A 13122-nucleotide genomic window follows, 5' to 3' on the forward strand; every position below is an offset into this window, starting at 1 on the left:
CACTTATTAGAGTGAACCGTCATATGCCCATATTCGACCTACAAAAACGGCCACTTCATATGGTCCAACCTAATACGAAGTGCCAGGGACTGTTCCAAATGCTTTACATGTGACTAGTCATTTCAAATGCAGACGTGTGCAAGGACATTCACATACAACCCACACACACCTTCATGAGGGCAGGCGGGTACCTGCAAGACGTACAAAAACACGCACGCACAGATGTACACAGGCCTACATGCTTGTACAAAGAAAGGCTTCTCCAGCCTTTGAAACCCCAGCCTGGGATGATCACATCACTAGCTAATTTCCACTGTTCCTAAAAATATTGCCCGGCTCGGATCTCTGGAAGATACACGAGGGAGCCACAGATCTAAAAGGAGGGCGATAAAAATGAGAAAGCAAAAAATAAATTGGTTCTTCCCTACGTCCAGGTCGTGTTCTATGGCTTTCCCCTCCCTCTCTGGAGATGAGGCTCAGAATCATGCGCTTATGTGCGGGGCCTTGGTCAGCCCTGCCACCCCCCCCCTCCTCCAGCCAAAGGTGCCCATGAAGCTCCAAGTACAATGTTGCAGGCAGGATGGGACCTTGTCACCAGGCTGCCTTCTGTGATGGTCCCACCTCTGTGCCTTTGAATGCGTGCCTCAGTTTCCGTGAATCTGACAGCGCTCTCACTGCACACCTAGCCTGCAGGGCAGAAGACCTCTCAAAGTGCTGTGTAAATGCCACGCCACCTTATGATAATTATCGGATTAAGAATTAAGTCTGATTCCCTTCTGGAGGGGAGGGAAGGAGAAGGGAGAGGAGAGCTGGGTGAGCCTTCCTTGCAGGTAATTAATGAATTGCCTGCCATATTTCTTGGAAAGCAGAAGCCCATTTAACAAAGATCCACCTACATGGGGCCTCTCAGAGCCGAGGGGAGCCAAAAGGGCAACCAAGAATCCTGCAAGGGGCCTGTCAGGATGTTCGGAAGGCAAAGGACAGGATGAGACAAGGCTCAGAAGCAGCAGCACTACTGGCCATTAAACTCAGGAAAACAATATTCAATCCCTAACAAGCAAAGAAATGCAAGTAACAAAGAAATGCCATTTTTCTGCCCATTTGAGTGACAAAGATTGTTTTAATGATGGCACCCAATGTGTTTGAGGGTGTCAGGAAACAGGTGGGGAATCTCAAAAATCACTGGGGGAGTGTAAATTACTATAGGCTTTTCAGTGGGGGGACATTTTTAGCAAAAGCCTCAAACTGTTAATAGTCTTTGACCTAGTAATTCCATTTCTAAGACTTTATCCTATAGGAACAATCAGAGATGTGAACAAAGAGAAATATTCAAGGATTTAAATAACAGCATCGTTTTGGATAAAGAAATACTAGACATTACCTAAATACTTAAATAATTAAAAACAAGTACACGGCAAACAAAATGGAACAATGGACTTTTAAAACAGACTTTAAAACACATATAGGAGAAGTTTGCTTTCCCTGGTATAGACAGGAACAAGGGTTACTCTGCCTGGCTATTTCTTGCATTCAAGGTAATAACGATTCTCTGTACAGCCCTTTTTACCTTTCAAGGGGCAGCAACATCCAATATCTCTCTTGAACCTCAGAGCACAGCATGATTGCTAGTTATTATTCCCACGTTGTAGATGAGAAAATGAGGCTTAACAAAATGAGGTAACTTTCCCCCCACCAATGTTAACTACTCCTTACTGAAAACCTACAACATGCTAGTCTCGCCTCTTTCGCATGTTATTATGTATTTAATAAAATTTTAGAAACATTTAAGAAATGTGCAAGACCTGGTGTTAGTTGCTAAGGAAACAGCACTGAACAGGACACTTTCTATTAAACACGTGCTGGATATATTAACATTAACGTATCCAATGACACTATCATCGTGAGGCCCATTCTGCAGATGTGCAAACTGAGGCTCCGGAAGGTTATGTGATTTGCCCCAAGAACGCCTGGCCTCAAAGCCAAAGATCACATACTTCCCATTATTCCCGGAAACTGTCTAAACTGCACAATCATCTCGACGTCACCCAAGGGAAGGCAGAGGACCAGGCACTCCCTGTCTATGGTAGGGGAGGGAGGGAGGCAAGAAAGGCCAAGCCTTGATGCCCAGCCCCTCCTGCACCTACTGTCAACAACTAACGCAGGGAAACAGATCCCATTTCTCATTAAGCTTCCTCTCCCCTCTCCAAGAGCTGCCTTACCCAAAGGGGCGGAACTGTTTCCTGCCTACTTAGAGCCAGTTGCGGGTTCTTGAAAGCCCCCACCCCCATATCCAAGTATCTCGCTCGCTAGCCTTACCCTGCCTAGAATCCCACCATTGGTAACTTTCAGGTGTGGGAACTCCAGGCAACATTCCTGAGAAGGGGTCATCAATCTCCAACTCTGCACACAGCAGCCTCGCATACCTGCACCTGGCTTGCCCACATTTACATGACCAGCTCTGCACCGGACCAACTGGGAAGAATGGCAAGGGGCGTGGGGACAGCCACTTCAGAGTAACTACAGGGGTAGGGGGACAGGTTGGGAGCCAGAGGGGGCACACTCTCAGAGCCTGTGTGGGGCCAGAGTCACCCAGAAACAGCGGCAGGGAGAAATTGCAATATTGCCAGCTGACCCTCCTAGCTACTCAGGAGCATTAATAAATGAGTGACTTGGAAATTATCTTCTGGGAAGACAGATACACCACATCCTAGATGGCTTTTACCAACATTAAAACAGCCTTGTAAATGAAGCGGCAACATTTCCAGCCTGCAAAACAAAAATGCTTCTGCCAGCACACCTTTCACCTGGAAAATCCCTGAGCAGCATTCATTTCTGTTATCCAGGAGAAATGATCACCTGTCCTTGGTGCACACTTCGAAAACCTCCGAAGAAGAAATGAGTGTCTAAGGGGGCCAGAGATTTGGGAGACCAGCTAGAAACCTCCCCTAAACCATCTCAGGAAAATAAGTATAAAGGCTCAAACTGTCCTGTGGCTCTTGAGACCCCCAGAGCCCAGCTGTGCCCACCAAGCCCTGGCTGGCCTGACTCCAGCCTCACAACCAGACATCAGCCCTCTCCCCCAACCAGCCTGGCTCAGTGTCCCCACCCCTGAGCCAGACTCCTTTCCCAGGGAGCCAAAGATCCTAGCACAGATCCAACTGGTTTCCAGCCTCCAGATGAGAGAATTCCAGCACAAAAAATAACCTCCACAACACAGCAGTTTGCAGAACACAGGCAGACAGCGTGCAACAAAGCCACTTTAGCATCCCTGAAGCAGACAGCGTTATCCAAAGTCTGAACCCAAGTGGCCGCCCCAGAGTGCCCTGTGCTGTTTATCGAAAGGGGAAGCCATGGGGACCAGGGCTCCCACTCGCCACCTTAGAAGCTCCCACCCTCCTTCCCGTTCCTATCCCCTCACCCAGCCTGCACTTACCCCCAAGGGGGTCCCATGGAGCCAGGATCCACCCCCCTCTCTTCACTGTTAAGCCAAGCCAAAGGTAGCCCATTCTGTCCTCCCAGCCTTCAAGAGCACAACCACACCACATCGGAGAAGAGGGAGGCTCCTCTCCATTCACCCAGGTTTGACCATGAACGGTCTTTTTTTTTTTGGGGGGGGGGGGGCGGGTGGGTCACCAGAGTTGGTTTACTAAACAGGATGACTCCAGGGACTGCCCCCAGAGAAGTACCTGCCCCAGAGAAATATCTGCCCATCCATCCCCGGAGCAGCTGATACATCTGTTATTTCTAAGCAAAGCAGCAAACAGGAGATCCCAGTCCTGACAAAGCCTATTTCAGCTCCAAGGCTGGGTCGAGGGATTTCAAACTCAGTCTCTCTGCCTGTCCGTGAGATATCTGGGCTCCTCTCCTGTGCCAGAGAAGCCACCAAGCCAGATTTTGTTTATAGAAAATTAATAAGACAATTCCACACCACTGCCAGTGACATTCTGCTCCAACTGCTACTGTTCACACCGTTTCTAGAAACGGGCTTATAGTTTCACTCCCGACACCCCCCACTCCTTGCCCCTCAGACATGTGGCAAGGCTGACCCGACCTGAGACCAAGATGGGCAGGAGCTGCTCGAGGTCACCTGGGCCATGCCCCGACCTCCAGGCAGGAGGCCGGGTTGCCGGCCAGCACTTGCCGGCTTCTTGGTGCAGGCTTCCCGCTGGAGGGACGTAAACATGGCATGCACACTGTCTGCTCCCGGGAGGGCAGACACACTCAGAGGCCGGGACGCCTGCTGTCTCTCCAGCTCCCCAGACAACCAACACATGCACACAAGACGGGGTACGTACACAAGCCCCCGCATGCGGGTGCAGAGGGTCCTGACCCCCGCCAAGGAAAGCGCAGAGAAGGGCATGTTCCCGGGGGAGAAAGCCGGAGGCAGGGGCTGGCGGAGGGAGGAAGGCAGCAAACCGGGTGGCCTGCCGCCCAGACAATAACAAAGATGGGAAGCGAGATTTTCAAAGACGCAGTGGCTGCACCCAGCGCTGAGCTCTGGCCTGGCCGCATCCTCCTGCCAGGGCACGCCTGGTCCCCTGGGGCACCACGGCCATCAGAAAAAGGCTGAGGGTCCTGCCTCAGGCTGGGCTTGGCAGCTGGGGCAGGAAACCAGCTGCAGGCAGCAGTGGGGATGCATTGGAGAGCACCTCTGGGCCGATGGAAATTAAAGGTCTAGTGATTCTCCCAGGGGGTGGGAGGGGTACTCTCCGGGAAGATGCTAGGGGTCAGTCAAACAGCCACTCAACCTTGGGCAGGAGTTGGGCTATAACTTGTACTCCTCTGCCTGCTGGAGCCAACGGGAAGGAGAGAGACATTTTTATTCTACCTGTGCCTCCCTTACAGGGAGTGCCAACTTGCCAATCATACACAGGGGCACAGCCCTATGAAGGCAGATGCCAGGGGCCTGAGATGTCGGGGCTGAATGCTGAAAAGGCTCCTTGGTGTCTGCCTGTTCTTTCACCTCCACTAGCCGAGCAGGGACGTGTTCTAACTGGCACCGGAATCCATCACTGTGCCTGTGCCCAAGTGGAAAGGTGCCGTGGCTGGTACCGCTCACAGAGGGGGACCTGGGCCCCGAGGGACCGTGTCTGCCCAGTGCCCCCGAACACGGACAGGATGGCTTGCCCTTGCGAGCTGAAGCCTGCTCTGTTGCTGGTGACTGGGAACAGGCTGAACCACCTTCTCCCTCTCCTCCTCTGCCCCACAAGCCACCTCCCCCTGGAATTTCCACACCTGCTCCAGGCTTGCCCAGGAAAAGGAAACAGGGGAACAGGAGACACCCCTGGGAGTGGAGAGGTGAGGGAGGGAAGCAGCTGCCCAGGCTGGAGAGAACGAGGCCCTTCTCCCCTAGCCTCAGGCGATGCCCCTGAGCTCAGAGCCCCGATGCCCCTGAGCTCAGAGCCCCGGCACTGCCCCCTATGCTCACCCCAGCCCCCAGCGGAGCACGCGCCCTACTTAGAGCAGATGTGCCCCCTAAGCGGCCCAGCCCCCTGCTCCTCCCCTCCAGATGTTCACCCTTTTCCTCACCACTGAGTCTCGGCAAAACCCAGCCGAAAATGCCTTTTGTATCGGACACCCGGGGGCTCCAGAGGCAGGGGGATGGGTCCTGGGGGTGGAGGCGCCACTTCGGTCCCCAGCGCCGGGCACCGCACCGCCCGGGAAACAATGCCCACCTCGGCGAGGCGAGGCAGGACTTCTCGGCGAGGGCACTTCCCGCCCGGCCTCGCCCGGGGCCGCCGACACCCGCTCCTCACCCCGCGCGGAGAGAGAAAGGTCCTCCCGCCGTGACCCCCCCGTCCGAGGTGGCCCCACAAGTTGCCGGAGGGCGGGCGTGCGGTGCCCTCCCGCTTCCAGCGCGCCCCAGCCCCGGCTCTCGCTTTGTCCCCGCGCCCTCCGGGGCGCATCCCGGGGCGGCGGCGCGCGGAGGCCGGGCCGGGCGCTGGCGGCGGCGGGCTCACCTCTCATTGTCCGCGGCGGCGGCGGCGGCGGCGGCGGTGGCGGCGGCGGCGCTCCGGAACCCCGGCAGGATGTGGCGGAAGCTGTGGTTGCGGTCCAGCTTGGGCTGGCTCTTGGTGCGCTTGATGGAGCCCTTGAGGCGGCGGCTGAGGAAGCCCTGCGCGCGGGGCGACAAGAGGGGGAAGGGGAGGCGGGGTTAGCGCGGCGGCGGCGGCGGCGGGCCCGGGACCCGCGCGGGACCCGCGCCCTGGCTCGGGCGGCCGCGCGGCCGAGGGCGGGCGCGGGCTCGGGCTCGGCCCCAGCTGCTCGCGGCCCGCGCCGCCCGCCCGCCCGCCGACCGAGCGCCGACGGCCCGGCCCGCGCAGCGCGGCCCAGCCCACCCCGCGCCGCCCGGCCCAGCCCGCCACGTCGCCCCCGCCCCCTAAGCCGCTGTTGCCATGGCGACGCCGAGCCGAGTCGCGCCGGCCGCTGCCGAGGCCGCCCGAGCCCCCCCCCCCCGACCCCTCCCTCGGGAACGGGGCGTGGGGGGGGGGGGGTCCGGAGGCGAGGGGCGGGGCTGCGAAGGGGCGGGGACCGCGGGGGGCTGCGGCGGGCCCCCTCACCTCTTCCCAGAACGAGGTCACGCCCCCACCCACCTAGAGGAGTCCACGCCCCGCACCCCATCCCAGCTTGACACCGTGCGGTCCTCCACCCGCGAGGTCGGGGTTCTCAGCCCCAGGTCTTACAGATGAGGAAAACTAAGGTTCTGAGAGCTGGCATGTGATCGGTCCTCTGGGGCCAGTGCCTGATAGTACCCTGGCCACCTGGCCCCCTAACCTGGGTGCCTTCCCTACAGCAGGCGACTTTCAGTGACCCTCGGGGTGAAGCCCCTTGCCTGCAACCTTGGTTGCCGCAGCAGGGGCACTCCAGCAGGGGCAACCTCCTCAAGGACAGGGTCCCTAGCACCTAGCTCAGGCAGGGGGCAGAGGCTGAAGGGTTTGCTGAGTATCCCCAGGGCATGCTTCAAGGTTTGCAGCCACGTCAGAGGGAAGGCTGGGCAGCCGTTGCTAGACAAGCTGCTGCAGGGCACCATTCATGACCCATGGCGGGTAGGGGTCCCTTCCTAGGAGGAGTATGGCAAGCCCCAGCCAGGGCCCCCATTCAGGCCATTTCATTTGTCCGTCTACCAGGCTGCGCAGCGTTGGGAGGACAGAGCTTAATCCCATCCCCAACTCCAGGAGCTCCTGGTCCCACGGAAGAGACAGGGAGGAGGACAGAGTTCAATACATCCAGGTTGAACCAGGCCTCCCTTTATAGGTGAGGGAAGATTTGGGGGCTCAAGCTATCCAGGCTGTGGAACCACAGAAAGTTAGAGGGAGAAAAAAACTCAAGGGAGGTGGGAATCCCCTGATGGAGGAATTGAGAGGGGTTCTGGGGGTCTCACCCACCCCAGCTTCAATTCCAGGTGATATAAGGACAGAAGGAAATGGGATAGTAACTCATTTTGAAGTCCATGTTGTACCCAGTGTGATCAACACATTTCATCCATCACACAACAAAGGCTAGGCTTGCAGCCCTCTCTGGCCCAGGAGGAGGGGTGGACATTTGCTATAAGCCATGCCCCGTATGGGATCTGTCCACCCCTATGACCCCAGCACCCCATCACTTCATGATGAAGTGAGCCATCAGTTGTACACATCATCTCATGTCACCCACACAAACAAGAAAATGACAGAGAAACATTACCCCTTTCTGCAAACGAAGAAACCTTGCTCAGAGAGGTAAGATGGCTTGTCCAAGGACACACAGCTTCCGGGCCTGCCTAATGCCGGGTTCCACTAGGACCGCCCCCCTTCTCTGCCCACCCTCTTCAGGCTTTCCCTTTTCCTATCCTTCCACTCTTCTTTCCTCTCCCTCAGTCTCTCACCTCCGTAGGAAGACGACCTACCCCGTGGTCACTTGTCAGAACTCTGCACATCCTCCAGGGCCTAGCTGAAACACCACCTCATCCAGTCCTTCCAGGCAGTGGGTCCAAATCCTTCTCACTCTGCAGCTCAGTGTCACCAAGATGCTCTAATCAGCTGTAGTTCAGCGAATATTTCATAGGTGTGAGGGGCCACAGGAGGGAGCCTCCTCCAGAGGGCAATCCCTAATGGAGAGGGACCACAAATGGTGGCAGGCCAAGGAACAGGAGGCTCTCAGGGGACACAGCACAGAGGCAGGAATTCTGCATCAGCTCTGGGCACCCCCAACCTTGGCCTCCTGCCGGGTAAGGCCAACTTGGATGGGTTCTTCTCTCACAGCCAATGCCTCAACGGGCTTGTACTTTTTCTTGGTTTTCATTTTCTACACTGATGACAATTTCACAATTTTTACACTGCTTGTGGTACAAAGAACCTCGAGGCATTTTTCACAATTTATGTAGTTCATTATGTAGCTATACTGACAGCTTTATCCTATTTCTGAGTCTGTTTTTTTTTTTTTTTTTAAAGGCTTTCTTCCTTCTAGGAGGTTGAGTGAGGCCAGTGTCACTCCTCTGCCTCACCCCTCCCTCTAAGGCCACACTTAATGCTCCTCTGACCAGCTGCCTCCCCCCTAAAGCCTACTGTTCCCCACTCAAACCGACCATGACCACCCACACCACATCACATGTGCCCACCCTGGAGGACCTTGTATCCCCCAGAGGACCCAGCTCAGGACTCTGCATATAGCAGACTTAGCAAAAGGCTCATCATCCCAGAAAGCCACAGCTGGAAGGGGACTCAGGCCCAGAAGTCTGTATATAAGGGCAGACGAGCCCCAGAGACAGGAAGGGACTTACCCAAAATCACATATCAAGGTCAATCAAAGACCCCAGACTCCAGTTCCCTACTCTGCCCAGCCTCGTAGCTTGCTTACTGACTACTGACCTCCTTTATGGGGTGGAGGGCCACGGGCGGCTTCTCACCCAGCCCCGGATGAAGGGAGACGAGCCTTTTCTCCTGTCCCTTCATGGGCGGGTCCAGGGACGTGATTTCTGGAGGTGGTTGCAGCTCTAAACTCAAGAAGTCAGAAAATCTTACTCTAAACCCAAGTCAACCTTAGTGAGAGGCAGTGGCCAAATCATGTCCCTTCTTTGTAACAGGGTTCTTGAGGTCTGCTTTCTAGAACTGTGGTGGAGCCTCCTGACAGCCCAGTGGCTGAGAACGGGGAGCAGGGGGCAGGCAAACGAGGGCTCAGGACCAACTCCACAGCCCCCCTGGCCAGAAGATGGCAGGCAAGGCCCAGCATCAGTGTGTGAAATGGGTGAAGGGGTGCAGTGAGGAGAGAGAAAGCTGTGGACATTCCAGGGCCTGACTCTATCTATCCCAACCCTCCCCAGGAGGCCACCCTGCTGATCACACCCGTGGGCCAGCATCACTTGTGTTCGTATCTTAATTCAGACAAGTTGTGGGCAAATTACTGGCCTGCTCCACTCCAAGCCTCAGTGTCCCTATCTGTAAAACAGGCTAATGATACCTACTTTAGAGGGTTGTGGGAAGGATCCAGAGGCAAGATATCACCAGTAATATAGTAAATAATAAGCCACTGAACATGGGAGTTGCCGGCTTTATTATTATCATTGCTGATGTGGCTGTATTCCAGCCACCAAGTTTTGCCCTGAGAAGGTACATGACCGCCACAGGCGGGAGTCTGCCCCGGGCTCTCCCAGGAGCCTGAAGGCTATCTCGCAGCAGGGACAGGCTGGTGTCATGCCTAGTGAATGAATGAACAGGCTTGCAAAATGGTCCCGGAGCCACAGAACGTCCTCCGGGTTGAAGGCTTTAAAATAAGCACGTTTTCTAAAGCAACCTCACAGAGCCTCTCAATGTGCAAAGTGGGCGAGCCGGGGGCAGGCAGGGCCGCTCGGTCCCCAGACCAGGGACCGATGTCTAAAGCTCGGCGAGCAGCCAGTGAGCCCTGTGGGGACGGAACCCACTGCCTCCCCAGATGGGGTGTTCGGCCTCTACTAACACAGCCTGTAGCTGTTTTTCCACATGCTTCTCAGCAGCTCCCCCATCCCCATCCAGCCATTGTGCCACCATCCTGACATCTGGCCCCAGCCCTCCTCATCCCTTCCTCAGGATGTTCTGAGAAACTCTCTCAAGGGCCCCAAGGAATTCCAGACACGTGATGTGTTCATTCACCCACTTCAGTCAATTCCGAGCGGGGCCGATGAGGAGAGATGACCAGTTATGGAGCTCCTGTCCTGCAGCGTCCCTGCCCCTGGCACTCTTTGAACACCCCCCAAGTCCCAGGAGGGAGGCCTGGGGGGATGGGCCTGTTATCAGGAATGCGGGGAGGATGCCTCAGAACTCAGAATGTTTTGGGTTTTCAGGTGGGGAAACAGAAGCCCAGAGAAGCTAAGCCCCTCGCTAAGAGTAGCAGAGCTATTAGGCGGCTGGGGGTGTCTATACATATGGGGGCCCTCGACATATGTGCCCGCACGTCCTCGCCAAACAGCTCAGCCCCAGGCTCCGGGGGCCACAGGCCAGACCAGAGGAGAGAAAGGAACTGCACTCTCTCCCTGAGCACAGCAGTGTCATGGGTGAGGACTGGTGGCTCAGGGAGGGGACACCTTGCCCAGGCCCAGCCTCACACATGCCTCACACACGAGTCCCCTGGGCAGTACCTAGGGGACCCCGGGTTTGCACTCCAGCACCACCACTTGGGCACCCAGAGGTGGCAGGCCACCACTGGTCCTCTGAGCCATCTTGGACCCTGAGTGTGAAGCGCCGGGCACCGTGTCTGGCACACAGCGGGCACTCTTGTCGAGCGGGAGTCCCTTCTCCTGGCTCCATCATCTGTTTGGTCCTGCATCCTCGGTCCTGTCTTCAGGGCCTTTCCCCTTCTAACAGACAGACCGGTGGTGGGCCTGACCTGCCTTTGACTCCCACTGAGACAGCGCTCAGGATGGAGGCAGAACCCGGCGGGCTCTCCCTCGGCCCAGGCCCCGCTCCTCCTCCAGTGGCCGTCTCCAAGGCCTGCACCCACACAGAGAGCCTTCAGGGAAGGAAGCCGCTTAAACAGGCGTGTCTCTCAGTATCCTTCTGCAGCTTTGCACGGATGCCAAAATCACACCGAAAGACACAGGAAAGGGAGCGGAAGACCCCATCTAGATAGTTCCACCTCTCTCGACCCTAGGAGAGGAGATCTGCTGGGCATTACTGGCTGGCAGGCAGCCTCGACGCCTTAGGCTCCGGGAAGACGTCCTGCTTCTAGAGTCGCGAGGAGGGGCCAGATCAGGCAGCCAGGGCAATGCCCACATGGTAGAAGGCAGGAGGGCAGGAGGACTTCCCAGAAACACTGAGCAAGGCAGTAGCAGAACCACGGCAGAGCCTAGGTGTCCTATCTCCTCACCCAGTGCTCTTTGCCACGCCTGCACCCCACCCTTTGAGAACCTCTCAGGCTCCCCCATCTCCTCTCTCCAGACCTCAGTCTTCCCTTCTGTATTATAAGGGCTGGGTTGGGTGATCACCAGGCTCCATTCCAGTGCTGATATCTGGTGATTCTAAACAGCTAAAGCCAGAGCAGCTGTGCCTTCCACAGCTGGGCTCCCCCAGGCCTGGCACTAACAGGACCAGAGGCTTCTCTGGCTTTTCCTCAGTCCTTCAGACACACCGTTCCTCTTCCCTGTTCCTGGGGCTCTGCCCTCAGCAAGCTGCCAGGCTTCCCAGGCTTCCTCCCCTGGGAAGTATGTACCATCAAAGAGGGTCCCAGTTGGGGAATGACTCACTCATGGTGGCACGTCCGACATTGTGACAGCCGTAAGAGGACAGGCATTTTAAGCCGGGATGAAGCTGATGCCTTCCTGGTAGTCACCTACTCACGGGCCACCCTATGCCCACATTACCCTCTGTAGTCGCCTGCCAGTGCTGCTTTGAAGGTAAGACCTCCACACCCCAGCTTACCCAGAGAAGGCAGCCAGACTACTCGGGCCGCAGAACAAGAACCTATTCAAGAGCCATGAGAGCCAGCAGGGGGCTGGGTTTTGGCACAGAAGGGTCACTCTTGCATTAAAATATTGCCAAAAAACCCACACTTAAACACGTTTCTATGGAGAAACACACACAGCCAGAAATGCACACAAATTCAAAGACATGCATGCATTCAAAGACACATGGTGGGGCGGGGGGGTGCGTGCCCACAATGAAATGCACGCATAAACATACAAGTCCCCTCATCACTACCACACACAGATACACACACATAAACAAACGTGCACACTCACCAGCACACAGAGAAATACACCCATACGGTCATGAATCATGCAAATGGAGATACAAATACACCGGAACAAACTCACAAATATACATACATACTCAGCTGTCACCAGGCACATACAGAATGACCAAACATACCAGCTCATATGGACCCATATTCACAACCACAAAAAGCTAGGAGCCCAGGTCTTGGGTCAAAGGGGAGAAAATGCTGCTGCCACCATAATCCCCATGATCTGTGGGCAGGACCTCACTTTGCACCAGAATCTCTATTTGCTTCTCTCACACCCTGAAACTTTGCCTTCACAGCTCCCTGAACATGTGGTTTCTCCGAGTCATGTGGCCTCAGGGCCCCACCCCCTGTCCAGAGCTGGAGATCCCTGCCCCAAACATTTCTCCTCCTGCCATCATCACACCTAAAACTCCACCTAGGTCCTAGGGTTACCTCACTCTCTAGGAATCCCTGGGAAAAAGGCAAATACTTTTTATCCCCCGCCCCCAAGAGGCATGGCAGCAAAGGGTTCTACCACTTAATGACTACGGGCCCTAGGCCAGTGACCTAACCATCCGAGTCCATTTCCGTTTCTGTAGAACAAGGACAACAGTCGTCACCTCCAGGTTGTTGTGACGAGTCAGTGAGATCACACATGTAAAGAATTTAGCCCTTTTCCCGGCACTCAGGAAATGTCAGTTACTATCATCTTCGCTTTTATGGCTTGGACTTTGACCACCAAGGGCCAGCCCGGCCATTAGCCAGAAGGAAAGAGAGAGCAGGAGTTTATCAAAGAAAACTGTAGAACCCAAATCTCCTTTGGTGGGGAAGTCTGCTGGTCAACAGCTCATTCAGGGTGTATTCTCTGAGCCTCCCCATGTGCTGAGTCCTGGAAGGGATGGGATTTCTGCCCTCAAGGATTCCACAGTGCAGCTGGAGAGGTGAACCTGG

General features: G+C 55.8%; 1 protein-coding gene across 9 annotated transcripts in view; it reads right to left on the minus strand.

Moving 5' to 3' along the window:
* The window catches only part of DAB2IP (DAB2 interacting protein), a 188226-nt gene that overhangs the window by 75105 nt on the left and 99999 nt on the right, over positions 1–13122 (minus strand). For all 9 annotated transcript variants that reach the window (XM_058694278.1, XM_058694276.1, XM_058694281.1 and 6 more), the window contains one exon: positions 5961–6115. In XM_058694278.1, the coding sequence (XP_058550261.1) occupies positions 5961–6115 (155 nt within the window). The remainder of the gene's footprint in view (positions 1–5960; positions 6116–13122) is intronic.

The sequence above is a fragment of the Neofelis nebulosa genome, chromosome 12 (assembly GCF_028018385.1).
Source record: "Neofelis nebulosa isolate mNeoNeb1 chromosome 12, mNeoNeb1.pri, whole genome shotgun sequence".
Lineage (NCBI taxonomy): Eukaryota > Metazoa > Chordata > Mammalia > Carnivora > Felidae > Neofelis > Neofelis nebulosa.